At 41.7% G+C, this 18,213-nt stretch overlaps 2 protein-coding genes across 3 annotated transcripts in view; both read right to left on the bottom strand.

The window, feature by feature from the left end:
- The window catches only part of cemip2 (cell migration inducing hyaluronidase 2), a 69,076-nt gene extending 65,835 nt beyond the window's left edge, over nt 1–3,241 (bottom strand). Inside the window, exon 1 of one of the 2 annotated variants that reach the window (XM_017709648.2) lies at nt 3,061–3,241. The gene's annotated coding sequence lies outside the window, so the exon portion shown is untranslated. Of the gene's footprint in view, nt 1–2,695; nt 2,942–3,060 lie in introns of those variants that run through there. The other variant, XM_017709649.2, reaches the window with a different exon arrangement.
- A 4,275-nt stretch (nt 3,242–7,516) lies between these two features.
- Nucleotides 7,517–18,213, bottom strand: part of abhd17b (abhydrolase domain containing 17B, depalmitoylase) — a 30,047-nt gene continuing 19,350 nt past the window's right edge. Inside the window, exons 3-4 of the mRNA XM_017709647.2 lie at nt 11,277–11,456; nt 7,517–10,799 (exon numbers count right to left, since the gene is read on the bottom strand). Coding sequence (XP_017565136.1) covers nt 10,580–10,799; nt 11,277–11,456 — 400 coding nt within the window. The 3' untranslated portion in view covers nt 7,517–10,579. The remainder of the gene's footprint in view (nt 10,800–11,276; nt 11,457–18,213) is intronic.

Genomic DNA, 18,213 nt, shown 5'->3' with positions numbered 1-18,213 from the left:
TGCTGAAATGTTCCATATTTTTTGGAAGAAGCTGCTAAATATTTCAAAGTAACAGAAACTGACATGGCTTAGGATATTCCAGTGACTAAAGCTAGGAATGTAACACCATGAGCTTTAGTGATGTTCGGAAAGGCAATGTTAATGAGGTAGTGGTTCAGTTTGAAGGGAAAGCTAATGCTTACTGACCGTTCTGCTGCTTCAAAACGACACCAGCATGTTCTCTTTTTCAGTGGTTGAATCCAACATTGTGCTTCTGTTGAAAGCTCGGTTACATTGCATATGTTGTATGTGACTATCGTCATTTTCAGCCATACTTGTGCTTTTTCTTTCACTATCTGCTCACAGTTCGACACCAAGTGAACTGCCGTCCTCTTCAGTTTCAGTCGTTGACGCACACGAGGTTGGACGTCCAAGAAAATCGACAAATAAATGTCAAGATGTTTTTTTTTTTTTTAAATCAACAGCAGAATCATTTTTCAGCCCCATTGAAATAAAAATGTATGGATATTTGCTTAATAAAGTATAGCAGCATTGAAAGGGGTTTACATTTGACGGATATTTCAAATCAAAATTCAGTTGTGTACTTATTGTACTCTAGAAGAGCAGGATGTTTAGGTGACGCTGGGTTACTGTACGAAAATGTCTGCGTTGTATTAATTTTATTGCATTTGACAATAAATATTTCAAATAAATATATCTCTGTAATGCTAATCCAAGTGGAATTAGATTAATATTATAACTAGATTGCTTAGATGTTCCTTTTAGTTTGCTGTATGTGAATAAATGTCGCTTAGATGTCACTGTAAGCGTGCCATATTAATACATGTTGCTTAAATGCTGAATGTAAATGTTCAGATGTTACTTTATATGACAAAATATTGCTCAAATGTTGCTGTTAGCATACTGTATATGAATAAACGTTGATTAGATGTTGCTATTAGCATGCTATATATCAGGGGTGTCCAATCTTATCAGCAAAGGGTCGGTTTTAATTCCAAACAAGCTGGAGCTCCCCTGACTTCCCTTGTTTAATTAATTGGTCTTCGCCTTCAAACATTTTATCAGGTGACCTGCTTTGTTGGAGTAAAAACTTGCAGCCACACTAGCCCTTTGTGGATAAGATCGGACGCCCAAGCTATATTTGAATAAACGTTGCTTAGATGGTACTTATAATGCATATAAATGTTAGTTAAATGTTGCCATAAGCATGCTATATATGAATACATGTTGCTTAGATATTGCAGCAAGTGATGTGTATATGAAAAATGGTTGCTCTGTGACTATCTAGGACTTGAAATTCACACAACCGAACTAAAGCAGCAGGCCTGACTTCTCTAAAATCCTGAAGATGGGTGTTGGGGGGCAAACACATGAAAGCAATCACGCAAAGAACCCTAATGGGAAGTACATATTTAAACGGCTGCACTGGGGGTCTTGAGATGAGAGATAAACTGCATTCACAGCGAGACTAAAAACGAGGCTTAAAAGATCTCATGTGCTGAAATGAACGTGAACATAAACAGTAAAAACAACACAGAATCCTGACAGAAGTTCAGTTGTTGTTGGTCTAAGATCTAATACTGGATTTCAGATTTAAATAGTTCTAGTGGTCCCAAAGTGTCTGGAAAGATTTGGCAACTATGGTACCTGAAAATCTCTGTGAGACTCTACACGGCTCTTTCGCTTGGCACATTTTCTTCAATTACTGAGCATCAGCAAAAATCTGTTTAAACAGAGTTGGATAGTCATTTTGTGTTGAATTTCTTTGACCTTGTAACCGATGTCCCTCAGTCAGCGCTCACCTCTCGCAAAATTACCCCATTCTCTCACAAAACTGCATTGTTTTCTCGCACTTCTTTCGGGCAAAACCAGGCTACTCTTGCGCAAAACTGGGCTCTCTCACACTTTGGTTCAATCATATCTGCCAACTGAAAAATTGTGATATTCCATCGCCTACCTTCCATAAAACAATGGCTCTGCTCTCACAAAACTATGTTTCTCTCTCACTAAGCCTTCTCAAAACTATGGGTCTATCACACTTTGCGCTCGCCACATTGACATCCCATCACTTACTTCTTGCAAAACTGTTTTTCTCACACTTCATTCTCACAAAACTTTGGTTCTCTCACACTTTCTCACACTCTCTTGCAAACCTATGGGTCTTCACACTTGCAAAACGTTCGCTCCATCATACCTAGCTTTCACAACACTCTGGTTCTATCCTACACTGTTCTCGCAAAATTATGATATTCCATCACTTACCCCTTGCAAAACTATGGTTCTCCCACAAAATTATGGCTCTATCATACTTAGCTCTCGCACAACTTTGGTTCTCTCATATTTAGGTTTTACAAAACTATGATTTTGTGATACCTGGCTCTCGCAAAACTACGGATCCCTCACACTCAGCTCTCGCAAAAATATGATTTTATCACATAGCTCTCGCAAAACTACGGATCCCTCACACTCAGCACTCGCAAAACTATGCTTTTATCACACTTAGCTCTCGCAAAACTATGGACCCCTCACACTTAGCACTCGCAAAACAATGCTTTTATCACACTTAGCTCTCGCAAAACTATGGACCCCTCACACTTAGCACTCGCAAAACTATGGACCCCTCACACTTAGCACTCGCAAAACTATGCTTTTATCACACTTAGCTCTCGCAAATGTGTGATATTTCATCACTTACCTCGTGTAAAATTATGCCTATGTCACACTCCGGTTCTGTCTCACTATGCTTTCGCAAAACTATCGTTTCGTCTCACTTCGCTCTCGCAAACCTCTGATATTCCTTCATGCACAACAACCCCGTTCTCTCGTTCACTGCTGGTAAAACTGCGAGCCCCCGCGCTCTAAAGCCTCTGAAATCGCACTGCTTTGTCGCTGTGGTCCCCAAAACTCGTACAGAGCCCACACAGCTGTCCCGCTGAAGCCTGCCAGCCTCTCACCTTCCTCTCCCTGTGGACTCCACTCCTCCCTCTCTCTCTCTCTCTCTCCTTCTCTCTCTCTCTCTCTCTCTTCTCTCTCTCTCTCTCTCTCTCTCTTCTCTCTCACCTCTCTCAGATCTTGCCCTCTGTGTGTCTCTCTCTCTCCATTCGCTCCGGAAGCGGCCCGAGTTCAGTGCTGGCTGCCCGGCCCGGCGGAGATCTCGGCTCTGATCTGCGGGGTCCCGGTTTTCCTGGACATGCTGAGGGGCTTCGTCTTCACGCGCTCTGACCGCTCCGATCCGAGAGGAAGTGAAATAAGGGGCGCGAGCGCAAGGAGAGGGCAGGGCCTCGGGCTCTACGTCATTACGCACGACGCCAAGTTGTTCGGGAAAGTGATCGTTAGACTCGCCGCTGAACGCGTTCAGACTGATAAACAACAGGACCGTAAACGGAACGAACGGAGTTTAGGCGACGTTATGAATCACGAGGCCCCTTTAATCTAACGCTGTACCCTCGATACGGAGCATGGACTCTTCTCATGACCTGCTTCTGTACTTTTAACTGTATTTAGACCAAAACGCTTCGGCTCGAGTGACTCGGTACCGCAGTTTGTTCAGTTTGTTAAAACAAATAAGTGAACAATCCATTTGGTCCAAACCAACGAAACCGTTGCGTTTCAATTTGAGCAGAACCTAAAACACCACACGGCTCTGGGCGGCCGCGCACAACAGTATTAAAAACCGATCATGTTTTATTGGACTGGACCGCTGAGAACAGGCGGTTCGGTGCTGAAGACACACTGAGCTTCGGGTCGCTGGGGCGCGTTCACGCCAGGGGCGTGGCTAAAACAAGGCTCCGCCCATGGACCCGAACTCTTACTTTTTCTTTTTTCTTTTTCTTTTTCCTTTTAAAACTCTTTTTTTCTGTGTTTCGGTAGTGACGTGAAAAAATTTTTTGACTGAAGTTTTTTTATTTAAAACTAAACTCAAGATAAATCGACATATTTCAACTTCAGATAAAAATCAAAACGAAGTAAAACAGCAAAAAAAACAGTAAATAAAAGTAATTTTCATACATGACGGTTTAGATTTATTAGAGGATTACTCACTATTAGATCTCCATTAAAGCCTTGAGTTTAAATAGACTATAACAACCATTACAACAGCATGTTGTTGTTGTTGTTGTTGTTGTTGTTATCCGTGAGTGTCATGACAGACGCCGTAACGTTTAATGTCACGACAGCTTACGTCACATGCTAGTTTTTGTACTCTACTTAGTCTTCCTGGGGTGAAATACTGTGGCCTCTCTATGTTCCCATATGGTCTCCTTTAGAAACCTTTCACAAGCAGGAGATGTTTCTCATCCTCTTTCTTCTCCTCCCTTTTCCTGAACTCCACTAACGGTCACAGCAGTTGAGCCTCTAAGGGATCGCAGGCCTTAAAGAAGCGTGTAATGTGTTATTTGTCATGTTAAGTGATGCTCAGCAGCTCAGCAAAGCGTTTCTCAACCTCACTGGTGTCTTTTCATCCATCAGTGTTCTCTCACTACAATACCCAGCATGCATTATGCAAACACACCATACAGCCTTTGGGAATCCCCCCACAGTTAGCCAGCTAGCAAGACAAAAAAATCCAAACAGCCCCTACAGACATCTGGAGAGGCCTTGAGCTGCCGCTAAAAAGTTCTGGGCTGTTATTTTCACATAACAACTTTGTTATCTTGAGATCACAAAATACTTAATTCATTATCTGAAGATAACCACTTCATTGTATTGAGATCAGAAGATACTTAACTCATTATCTAAAGATAACACCTTTGTTGTCTTGAGATCACAAGATACTAAATTCCTTATCTAAAGAGAACAACTTTATTATCTTCTCAAGATATTTAACTCCTTATCTAAAGAAAATAACTTTGTTGTCTTGAGATCACAAGACACTTGACTCATTACCTGAAGATAACACCTTTGGTATCTGGAGATCACAACATGCTTAACTCGTTAAAACATAAAAGCTGTTATCTTGAGATCATGAGTTGTCTTGTGATCTCAAAATAACAAAGTTGTTATGTTTCGATGATGATACAGCGACTTTTATTATCTTGAGATCACAAGAGAGTTAACTTGTTATTTCAAGACAACAATCCAAATAATTCAAAGTACCTCAAGGCTTCTCTGGACTTCCATTCTCTCCCAAAAATCCACCCCCAAAAAAGTGCTCCTCCCACCTTCAACTTACATCATCAGAAGGGGGTTTTCCTCGTCTTTAAACCAGAAGAACTCACAGGATTATTGTGGCACCACAGTAGTAGGAGAGCAGGCTTCTTCAAAACAGATGTAACCATGGTTACACTGTGTATTCTGGCCAGAGTGAGTGCCCCTTTAACCTGTAAGCAAAAGATTTGGGACCCCTGGTCAAGTGAAAATAAGTTCTCTACAGAGAAATTATGCGCATTTTAAAGCCTGATTACTGTTTATTTGCTGAATCTAACACACTGAGGGGAAAACATAAAATGTGGCCTGTGCAAAAGTTATGGCACTTTATATTTTTGCATGTTTTCCCAATATGTAAAAAAAAATGTGCACTCAAATGTGCAGAAAATGCCATATTTAAGTGGAAGACGTGTTCACTTATTTTCACTTAGAACAACAACAAAACATGACCAGGGTAGTTCAAACCTACACTCAACCTCATAGGCAAGATCGCTCCTCTCTTTGATTATAAACACAGCCCAGAGTTAGACGACATCCTGAGAGAGAAGACAGGTCAGGCTTTGGAGATTAAAGGTCAACGGCTCCAGACTGCTTATAAGACCCCACTGACCTTTGGGTTGTAAACTGTGGTGGTGCTAAGTGCCATGAAGTGGAGCCCATTAGAGCTAAAAGCACCAGCTTTTCTCTGCAGCGCTTTTTTCCACTAATTGAATTCCCTCATGGCATCTAAAGGGCAAAGTTATTCAAGCAGATTTAGACATTTTCTTGTCATAGCAAATTTAGAGGGCACTGCACCACAAGAGGGCACTGCAGCACAACTTTTCACTTCTTGACTTTGGCTTTTGTCCACCACAGCACTGGATTTGAGAGGCCTGCTGATAAGCTCTGGAGAATCAAGAGCGATCAAAGCAGTGGAATAGCATAATGCAAGAGAATTCAAGAATCCTGTAGTTTTCGGGAATCGTGTGGAAGTTTGGGATTCCCGTTTGATTCAGTTCACCAGTAAAAATCAAGCTGATCGGGGTCGTAAGTCTGAAGTCCACACATCCAAATGCTGATGTTGGTAGGCCTGTTTTTTAACTCTTGAGAAATGAATCAGGTGGTCTCAAATTCAAATTACCTGTGGGCCTTAACTAGGTGGTCTGCAAAAAGAAATTCCCTGAAGAATATAGGGGGAAAGTGCATTTTAGTAAATAACCTACACATTTAAGCACATCTAAATGTTTATTGGTAATTGTTCTGTCACCATGACTACTACTACTTATAACAATAATAATAACTATTATTAGTACTGGTAGTATTGCTATTTTTTGGTAGTACAATGGAAAGTGTTCAGTAAGTGTTCGATTCAATCAAGTAAACTTACATTTAACAGCCGAATTATAGGGGACTCTTATTATGACAACATTAAAGTTTCTGCTGTACAGGGGTGAAGTTACTGCCAGTGAAATAACTCCATTTATTACTTAATCAGGTTAAATTAGCATACTAGCTAACCTACTTATAGCAGAAGTACACTCATCTCATTGTGTGTGCGGTTTTCATTCGGTTCATAACAAAATCATCACACTTTAATTAAAGCACAAAACAGTTTACTTAAAATGCAGAAAATGTTTTTCGCACACATTCACTTCAAAACCGAGGGATCTAACTGCTCACCATGTGGCCATGAGGGACAGGGATGCAGTCTCAGTTTCTGCTTTAAAATGCAGGAGTGTGTCTAAAACGAGGCCCCACCCACAAACTGAAACCCCATAGCACCGAACTACATAGTATGTCGAGAATAGTGCACCAAGTCCATTTATTAGTGTGGTATGTGTACTGCAGTAGTATGTGGGGTTTTTTTGTTGTTTTTTTTTTTTTTTTTTACACAGCTCTTGTGTTTCAGCAGTGACATGGAAACATATGACAGCATTTTAATACATTTTTATGAGAATATAACTCTTATCTAAATCTTTCAACTTGGATGTCTAACAGGAACACTATAAGATGATCAATAGGATTCCTAAGGGATTGGTTTCAAAATAAGAGAAATCCAATAAGACTTATATAAAATGTTTTCTTCTGGAACCCTAAAAGACTGGCTTCTTAGCCTGGAGGTGGCTCCGTGTTGCAAGAGAAATCCATTAAAACCTGACTTACATTGACACTACATTCAGTGTCAATGTAAGTCAATTAAATTCATTATCCAAACCTGTCTTGGCTGATTAATGTGACTTTACGGAAGAGAGCTCACTGGCGAAATTGTCTGAACTGAGAGTGACCCCACAGCAGTGCCCGCCACTGGTTCTTACACATGTGTTTTAATTAGTAAAGAAGCTGTGCTTGTATTTACCCTTCAAGACTCTAAGGACAAACCAGATACACCACATTCATTTGGCTCTTCTTTATTTTCTCTATTCGTATTATTTTAGAACTATCGTTAAAAGCATCAGAACATACATCATGACAGTTTCCTTCAAAAATGAAAGGCGTCTTAGAAAAACAGAAAACAAAGGTCAGGATAATCAAGACTTTTTGCAATAAACTTTCATCCTGACCATCAATGTAATAATAGTATTAATATCGATAATAATCATTTCAAGTTATATTAGTAATAACCTGCATTGTTACCATTTTAAGAATACAGCAATTAAAAAAATGACCATACAAACAAACAATATGTACAAAGTGGAATAGGACAACAGTCATCTGTTAGAAGCCGAGATATACAGAGAGTAGTTTATTTATTTATTTATTTATTGATACTTCATCTATAGACATCTTCAAGCATGTTCATCCAAACTCGTAGGACCAGTCTAAACGGTCTGTGGTTGTGGTTGGAATTAGCAATCCACAGAAAGAGAATACAGCAGTCTGATTCTATGGCAACAACGCAGTATGAACCAATCAGAACGCAGACTGATAATACGGGGTTTTTGGCAGAGCCTCATACCCTTACAAACAGAGCTGTGATGAGATACGAGACAACAAAGTGATCCAGTACAGCGTAACCCAGTAATACCCATGCAAGTGGACGAGAAGACATAACGGTGGGAATAGAGTTTTAAAAAAGTGCAAAAAGAGCACAGAAGTAACCTGACTAAACGAAGCCCTCTTAAACGGTCACAGATTTCAACACTTAAAACAAGACAGTTTGGTGGAATCAACCCCAAATGTAGGTGGCCAAACTTACTAACTCAAGTCAGTATGTCTCACCTCGCCACCCAGGCTTCGGCAAGTTGTTAAGAGTCGGATGCTGTTGTTCATTAAAGCAGCCAAGACATGCCTATTTTGACAGGAAGGGGCTGTTTGATCGACAAAATGAGTAACCGCAGACCCTCGTTTGTGGCTAGGTGGCCATAGAAATGCGGCGTCTACATGTGGGCTGAGACCAAGTATTGTCAAACATATTTGTTTGTGGTTTCTATCCATTTTTATCGATGACGCTGTTTGTACAGCACTAAGTTAAGAGGTCTAAGCTCACATTTTTTCCTGACTTACTTACATTAGCCTCACAGCTCCAGTGCAAAACCTCAGACACCAAACATGTCTTGGCTGATCATCTACATTTGGGGGGCTTGGGCAAGCATGATTATGAACTACCCGTCTAGGGCTGTCGAACCTTGGCCTTGAAAGATCACACGCTGCAGATTTATCTGATAGCCTGAACCAGGCATCGTGGCCTGGAGTTTTGACATCTCCAATTTCACATCTCCGACATATGTGAGGTGTTAGCCTTTAAAAGTGCAAACCGACCGTTCTTCCGTCGTTATTGTCCAGCATTGGTTTTTGTTTCCCCCTGTAACAAGGTCCATGACAAAAAGACCTATTTTAAGAACAGACAAGCCAGAAAACTCTTAAGAACACCGAACGCTCTGCAAAATGAAACCAGGTAAGAACGCGGATGGAGAATGTACACGTTTGACCAGAGATGCTCTAGAAAGGTGTCTAGGGAAAAAAGGTTCTGCATTAAAGCTCTTTATGAGGAGCATTTGGCATCGCTTACATGGTGACTGTGCATGTCTGGGCCCCGTTTCAGTTTGTACAGTACTTGTCCAGGTTTAGAATAACATGCACACATGCACACAAGGGCTGCACGATATGGTGTTCCTTAATAATCATCACGATACCAGCCTTCACAATACTGAGTCACAGAGGTTGCGATATGCAATGAACCTCTAATGAACAGCTGACCAAACAGATGTTCTCTGAGTGTTTGAGAAAAATGATAGCACAGAAGGGACGGCCAGAAAATCTTCAGCCGAACACGGTTAAAAATAGCATCCTCAGTTTTTGGGTGAAAAAGAAAAGACAAAAATTCAGACTAGAAAAGTAAAGTTTAAACAGGCTTACAATGAAGTCTCACAATGCTACACAGAATCTGAATAGCAATAAAAATGAGACATAGTGACTTCAAACAGTTTTACTCTCCTGTTTCTACACTTCCAGATAAATTATGCTTTGTTGATTTTAAATTCACAACCTCTACAGAGAACAAACCTAAATATGACATTTAAACCAAGGTTTAGCCTGTTCTATTTATTTGTTTAACATTGGGGGAAAAAAAAGTGCCATAATTTTTTACACAGCTCACATTTCATATATTTTTTTCTCCAATATGTTAAATTCAGCAAATAAACGGTAATTTTATGTTTTACTGTTTTAAACTGTGCAGAAGTATGTTCTCTGTAGAGGACATGTAAACTAACTTCCACTGAATATTGCAAAACAGAAACTAAAGGGAAAGTCCCTGGTTGTGCACTAATCCCATCTGTAGCCTAAGTTTTTGAAAATTAATGTCTGAGGCAAAATGCAAAAAATAAGTAAAAAACAAGGGAATTAAAGCCATAGATGACCAAACACTGTCTGTTGTGTGCTTGATTTCATGGCACATACTATAGCCGACATACTGTAAAAACTTTAGTAAGTTTTTTTTGGGTAAACTGTTTTCAGTTATGAGCTTTTTCTGGTTTTAGCTAAGAATTTCCATTTCGGAGCACTACTGTTATACTGCAATTGCAATTAAAATATATTCCAATATAATTTCAATATGATATTTTTGTCTATATCGTGCAGCCCTAACACACACACAGGTTTAGTAGAGGTTAGATTTGATGTACGGAAGTCAAAAACAGAAAAGAAATCATGATTGACCTCATAAGGATGGGCTGGGGTCCAAAATAAACCCTTCCATCTCACTTACTCTCACTCACACACACACACACACACACACACACACACACACACACACACACACACACACCCCTTCAAAAGGTAGCTAGGCCAGCTCTTGCTAAGCCACTCTGCACCACCACATATAGAAAAAGAAAAAACAAGACAACAAACAAAAACTGAAAAGGCTAAATGTTGTCAAGTTCACAGTTGTCAAAAAGGGGCGTTTTAGAGGTACGATCATCAGCCGCGTGTAGGCGGTCCCAGTCCTCGGCTCACTTTATAAGTTGACAAGCTCATGGGCCACGAACTGTTTCAAGCGCTCCAGGTACTGTCCGTAGAGCTCCACGTCGTTGTGGCCAGCACCCTCCACCCACAGTGGCTCCACGGGGCGCTGGCAGCGCTCGTACAGTGCCAGGCCGTGGGAGAAATCAATTACCTCGTCCTCCGTCCCGTGGATCACCAGCACCGGAGAGGTCACCTTGGATATCTTATCAATGCTGCAGAAAAGAACAAAGGTTTGCGGTTGTAAGAGCAACGCAAAGCATACAATCTGATAATAAACAACTGAGAAAGTTTTGTGTCAGAGTGAGCAATGTGTGCAACTCTAATAATGTTGATGAAATCCAGAATTAAGAATGATGAAAGTAGTAGCAAAGCTTCTTTAGAGGCTATTTTGTTCATTTTATGTACCTATATACCAAGAGTGTGTTTAAAAAATACATTTAAGGCCAAAACTTGATCCTAAAAGCTATTCCAAAACAATGTTCCAGGTACCTGGCAACGTATTTGTATCTTTGAGGGACCTTTTAGAAGTATTATCGTTGCCTGGGTGGGTTCCTATAGCCACCACTGTGACCAATTTGTTGACATCTTTACCATCTATTTATGCAAAAAAAATTTTAACAAAAAACGTGGAGTTTCACTTTAAATGTGTAGATGAATGAAAAGAAGAGAGAATAGAAGGATATACTGACTTGGGGAAGGCATCAAAGCAGTAGGTCTTCTTGGTGTCTGGGAAGGCCACGCGCATGCCAGAGGTGAGCGGTGAGTGAAGGATGACGGCAGCGCTTTCATACCGAGCGGCCAGATCCACTGACGGTACCGTACCAATACTCTGACCGTAAATGATCACGTTCTCCGGCCGTATACCGTACCTGCAACAAAAGACAAACCATTACCAGCATATACACAAAAACATTTTACACCAACATCTCAAACCAGCTCAAACCCACTCTCCAGACTGTCCACAATTCACTCCATCTATGAGTTGGAAGCTGGAATAAAGAAAACCCTCTGGAGGTCCCTGAGGACCCTGCTTTACACACTCATTCTATATCCCATCTGTGTATGAGACAAACTATTAACACCTGAGCTGAACAAGTACTATGACTAAACCTTATACTCCTTTCCATGTGAAGGAAGATTGGTTCCTTTTTTGAGTATTGGGGTAGTCATGGGCTGGAGGTTAGGGAGCCAGCCTTGCGAAGGTCACCAGTTCGATCCCCTGAGCTAACAGTACGTGACTGAGGTGTCCTTGAGCAAGGCGCCTAACCCCCAACTGCTCCCCGGGCACTGCGGATAGGGCTGCCCACCGCTCCGCGCAAATGTGCTCACTGCCCCCTAGTGTGTGTGTTCACTAGTGTGTATGTGGTGTTTCACTGCATGGATGGGTTATTGCCAGCTCTGTAGTGTTTATCATGCTTAATAACAGATAACTTACAGAGGAAAGTTATACAGCATTGCCCCTGATAACACATGGAATAGTTTGCCATCATAAATCCTGTGACCATAGTAAATTTCAACAAGTCATCTGGCTTGCTTGGTTTGCAGTTCTACCTCTAACCAGTCGCAATGGATTCCAGTGCTACAGTGGATCATAGCTGGTCGTGTAGGTGCCGCAAGTTTAAATGTGACTATGACATGTGGGTGGATATGTGGGTTTCCACTGTGTATAATTCAAGACAGTAATGTGTGAAAATCCAAAAAGAAAGAAGAAAAAGAGAAACATTAACTTGTATTACTGCAAGTACAGAGCGAGTCTACCAATGGCGTGTTACTCACTCTGTTGACAGCAGTTACGCCTCGTATGCAAACATTTCTGTCCTTGATATGCAAACAGTAACCAAACATGATAAATGGAGGAGGCCATGAGAAAATAAGCCTGTGGTTTACAGTAGTAACAGCAATAGCTCAAACAAGAGCTACAGAGTCTCCTGTGTTACACTATCACAGAGCTTAGCCTCTGTGGTAAAAAGGTAAATATGATATGACGATGTTCCATTTAGAAAGACACCTTGAGCTTTTTCAGTCTTGACTATCTTGTCAAGTCTTGTCAAACCAGCATTCTAAGACCTTTCGTACGGCAGTCACGGTGTTAGTTAGTTAGGTTTGTGGCACCTGTTAACTACGCTAACGCTAGTGTAGAACTAAAAACACCACAGAACAATTCAATTTTTATCTTTGTCACTCCAACACCAATCACTTTGCACTCTCAGATGAGTCTTTATCCTCTAAACGTGTGTTATTTGAGTTTTAGCTAGCTGGAACCCAGTCTGTACTGTTGTGTGTGGCACCTTTAGCCTGTTACATACTCTGAGCGGAGTCCAGCTGTACTGTGGTGTTTAGATCTGTAGGCCACTAGTTAAGCTAACTAGGAGGGCTGCTAACCTGGAGAGAAAAGCCAGCTAGCATTAGCCTAGCTAGGAGGCTACAGATCCAAAGACCAAGTTTCATTTCAGTGTTCTGTTCAGCCGGGAAACTTCGCTCCCTCAGATCTGAGTCATCTAACTTGCCCCAGTGCAGTTTCTGTTATCCAGAATTGATAGAGCTGTCAGCATGCTAAGTAACCGTAAGGTGAAGTGCTCCGTGTTGAACCGTGTCTGTCTTGAAGCAACGGAAAGTCTCCATGCTGAGAATCTGAAAATCGCTCGGCCCTACTGTGGAAAAGAGGCCCAAGGGATCACAGGAATTTCTAGGCATTGGATGACGATACAACCCCTCCTTTCCCAGCAAGTCATCTTATAAGTGTTCTAACGGGTTTGTGAGTCAAGAGATGATCCTTCGACAGACCTAATGAATAAAGTAAACAGAGGAATCCTACGAGTGTTCTAATGAATCAGTGAATCCGCAAGTGATCCCATGAGCACCCTGAAGACTCAATGAATCATCAGAACACTTAAGCTGGGTCCAAAAATAGAAGCCCACCATTAGAAGTCTATTCACTGGTGTAGTATAGCATCATGCAGTTTGGATGAATTATTAAGTGATCCTGTAAGAGCTCTAAAGAACCAGTGAGTCAGGATCCTTTGAGTGTTCCACAGTGGGTTCCACTGTTTTGTTATTCATTTGGAACCTCTGCTGTGAGAAACAATACTAGAAGTGTCCTGATGAATCTGTATGTGATTAACGTCAGCATTAATGAATCAGTATACTAATAACTAACAGCAGGTTCTGGGTGTTCTAATGAATCAGTATTTGATGCTACTGAATTACAGAATCAGTAAGATGTTTTGGGTGCTATAATGAATCAGTGAATTAAATGATGATGCTAGGAGTGCTCTAACGAATCAGTAGGCGAGTCTACAGATATAGATAGAACATTTCACCTGCATTTTGAACAGCAAGCTAAACTGTGGCAGTGGTAAAGCAGTGAGTTAAAAAAATGTGAATTGATATATATAACCTGTCAGTCTGGGACTGCAGTAAAAGAAACTGAGGTCAGGCACCTGACCTTTGGGTCAGAAGTCAGCAGACCCTTAAAAGGTCAGAGCTCTAGCGTAGACCAGCAGGGTCAGTAGCAGTTGCCATTTTTAGGCCTGATCTGGGACCAGGTTTGCTGGATAAGATCAGGATGTGAGAAGGGAAACTGCAAGGTTAAGTTGAACCAGTCAGGCTGGAGAACTGGACACAGCAGAGCGAAAGGAGCCATGGTGTTTGTCGCCTGTAAGGGGCACCACTGAGTCTGCATTCCATTCTGATTAGAGTGAACGTGACCAGTCAGCTGACTCTGGGAATACAGAGAGCTCATGTCTGGAGCACGGGCGGTGTTCCTGAAGACACTGGAGAACACAGTAAAGACTCTAGAGCTCTCATACAGCACTTTTATAATTGCGTTCTTCGCATGTGTTTGCAATCATGATGTACTGTGGTCAGAACAACAACCAGCCTAAGAATATTATTTAAAAATTCTAGGATGTACTGGAGGAAGACACCGCTACAGGCACTTTATTCAGATATTTCTGTTCCTTATTTATTTAAAGATGTTCACCGATTGGACGAATATTACTGTGCCACCCACAAATGTATACATTTACTGTATTTCAGTCGTATTTTGGGGAACATTTTATTCAGATAGCCCATTGTAGACGCTTTAGAGATGCTTATCTTGCCTTTGACGTCCGTTTCCTCTAAACATCTATGAAATTCACCTTGAAGTTTTCACCACATAGTTTGTAAACCGCACGAACATCATCTATCGGGGTCTATCTAAATAAAGTAAATGCTTTGTTCAGACAGATCTGCTATTAAAAATGCTATGTATGCGATCTCTGAAGAAATAAAAACATCTGCTTTTCATGATGTAATCTAACGGTGGCAAAACGTGTTTCGGGCGAAGTCCCACGCAGGGAAATTCATATGACCGCAAAGCAGTTACTTAATACAAGCCAAGAACAAATTAGTGCAAATGTTTTCCTTTAATGGCACGACTTGATGAACTGGTGTGCCATGCATATGCTACATAGTTTCCACCCTCTCGTCACTCTCAGATTCTCAAGCTACTCCAAAGGGCGTAAACTTACAGATCAGTGCCATTAATTCGGTCCGCGAAGGCCACAGCACTGCTCACATTAGTGCTCTCCTATTGCACTAGGTGGGCCCTCTGAGGCTCCTCAACTGTATTACGTAATGCCAAACAGAACAGTCTACCAAAGCCGGTTTGTCACATCATTGTTGATGTAACCGATACTAAGCGGTCACATTGATCAGGTAATGTGGCAGGTTAAACACCGTTCAGCTCACTGAAAGCAGGTGCATTTCAAGACCTGCATTCATTTTAATGAGCTTCGATTGTTTTTCTCCTCCAGACAAAAAAAGGCAGAAAAAGGTGTTAAAAACAAAAACTACCTGAACACATAGTCATACATACACACATACATACAATAATTATATGTACAGTACATCATGAGAAGTATTATATTTTGGCCATATCACCCACCTCTATTTAGCGGGCGCTAACTGTACCCACAACACACCTTGAAAGGTTGAAGTGGCACAAATTTAATGTGACTCAGATGTCCTCACAACTCCGACAACATTACATCTATACCCGTTAATGGAAATAAATAGATTTGTGACACTTCATGTGATGAACGTGGCCGTAGTTACCAAAAAACAGTTCTATCCCTTTATTAGCTTTACTACCTTATCTTTAAAGTAACCCGCAAACAAGCTAGCCAGACAGCCGATTTATTCTATTCCAACAGGGAACACTTTATCAAAATCTGACAGGCAAAATAAAATCAGATGCCTTTCCATTTGTTACATCCCTCATGTGTCTTATGATTCTGTTTTAGGCTTCACCTCCAGGCAGAATCCCTGACCGACCCCTCATTTATAAACTTGCACGACCTTTATGGATGAAGCTCTCTGGTTACACAAGGTCAGAGGGGTGGACTCCGCCATCAGTTAATATCTCAGGGGCATTTACGCTCAATAGTGCGTTACTCTCTCGCCAACCATTCTAATTCTTACGCGTTCTCTCTTTGGCTTCAGGAGTGGCCTGTATTACACAGAGAAGCACAAGAGGAACTCGCTCTGAAGATATCCTGTCATTTTTGCACACGAATGTTGAAACTTCACTCATAAACTCAGCAATTCTGAGGATTCTCCTCTCTGTAGGCAACACGTTGCAGTACAGATGCACAAAGAGTGACTGACCGATAGCAGAAACAGAAACAAATGCAACGCTGTAAATAAAGGCACATCAGTGACGACATCATCCTTAAGCGTGTGCCGTCTTGCCGACTGATACCGTCAAGGAGGTTGTTTTTCACTTCCTGGGCAGGAGACATTGCCATGGTTGCTAGGGGGCCTGCCCTCACAGGAATCATCGGGAATTGGTTGCTAGGCGACCGGTCAATATTTGACTTGCAGGAGAGGCCGTTGGCACGCCCCACCCCCCCTCCACCCCTCCCCCAACTCTGTGCGACAGCAGCGTTCAGCAGAAGACAGGAACTTCATCCTCAACATCACAAACAATTCAGACCATCTCCTGCATGGCTCCTCCGTAAGCTGTAGGGGTTAAATTAAGCTGGACATGTAAACCATTGACAAGGTCACAAACCGTGTGCTGTTCTCTGTATGGGCCATTGCTCTGGGTGTCTGACACTGTAGCGCTGTAGGACAGCGTCCAGCACACTGTTACAACCCCACAATGCGATATTCATGACCCATAAACTTTCATTGAAGCTTTCTCTGAGATGGTGTTCTATACAGAGCTATTCATAGAACAGTGGTTAGGGACCATTTCTGCTCCTTTAAATAGTGTTTTATGCAGTGCTCCGAAGTCTGGAATGTACAGAACAGCGATTAGGGACCATTTTGGTCCCATATCGTGCTCTATATAGTGCTTTAATACAGGGAATAGTGATTAGAGAACCATTTCAGTTCTGTATAATAGTGTTCTATATAGTGCTCCAGTGTAGGTGATCGAGATTAGGGGCCATTTTTGTTCCCTTTATTAGTGTTCTGTCTAGTACCCCAAAGTTTAGAACAGTGATTAGGGACCAGACCTGTTCTCTTAAACAGCGTTCTATAAACTGACCTAGTGTTGTGAATAGTGGTTTTGGTCCCCAAACTGAATTCTAGACTGTGTTCTTGGCCTTTTAATGTAGGGAATAGTGATTAGAGGCAATTTTTGCTCCCTAGTGTTCTAGATAGTGCTCCAATGTAGGGAATTATGACTGCAGGACAATTTCTCTTCTCTATAAGTGTGTTCTATGTAATGCTCCAGTGCAGGGAACAGTGACTAGGGACCATTTCTGTTCCCTTTAAATAGTGTTCTAATTGACAGTCTTGGTCTTTTAACGTAGTAAAAAGCAATGAGGGGTCATTTCTCTTCCCAACATGTGTTTTAAGAAGAGAATAGTGAATAGTGGGCCTATTATTTATTATTAATAGTGGGCTCCTGACGTTGACATGTAGAGAACAGTGACGAGGAACCATTTCCGTTCTCTATTCTTGTGTTCTACTTAACTCTGATGATCTTCCACCATAGGGAACGACGGATAGGCACATTCAAACACAGCAATTGTCTTCTTGTCCGGGTTGTTATTTTGAGCACCTTCCTCTGTGACTTCACTGCCTCCTTCTTCTTCTTCTTCATTGTCTCTTCTTGAATCGCCCACACATTCCATTTCCTTTTCTCCTTCCTGCAGCTGCCTCCATCCTTCCGCTCCCATGGTTTTTCTACACTTCTTCTCCATCTACATCTTCCAATCTTCCTCTGAGCTGCTGTTCTCCCCCATCTCTCAGTCTCTGCCTTATCCCTCCTTTCTCTGGTGCTGTTCTGCTGTTTTTCACTGCTCTCTGATTTCTTTTCTCTCTTTCACAGTTTGCTGCCTTTGAAACACAGCCAGTTGATTGCTACACAGGTCCTCTGGGGTCACCTGTTCTCCTGAAACTGTGCACATGTGTTCACTTTAAACAGTCACACCCACTTACTCATCTCTGACTCACCTGGCCAGGTAGGTAGAAGGGCGTATCCACGTCCCGAGGTGGTGCAACGCACACGGGATGTGCCGCTGTGTACAGACAGCAGTGTCTAGTATGTGCGCCCACATACACTGTGGTGTAAATGTGTGTAACTGATACAATCAAAGCTTGTGCAACAAATCCAGGGCCAATCTGGGT

Source organism: Pygocentrus nattereri, chromosome 20 (genome assembly GCF_015220715.1).
Source record: "Pygocentrus nattereri isolate fPygNat1 chromosome 20, fPygNat1.pri, whole genome shotgun sequence".
NCBI lineage: Eukaryota > Metazoa > Chordata > Actinopteri > Characiformes > Serrasalmidae > Pygocentrus > Pygocentrus nattereri.
This window is presented reverse-complemented; position numbering and strand designations above follow the sequence as displayed.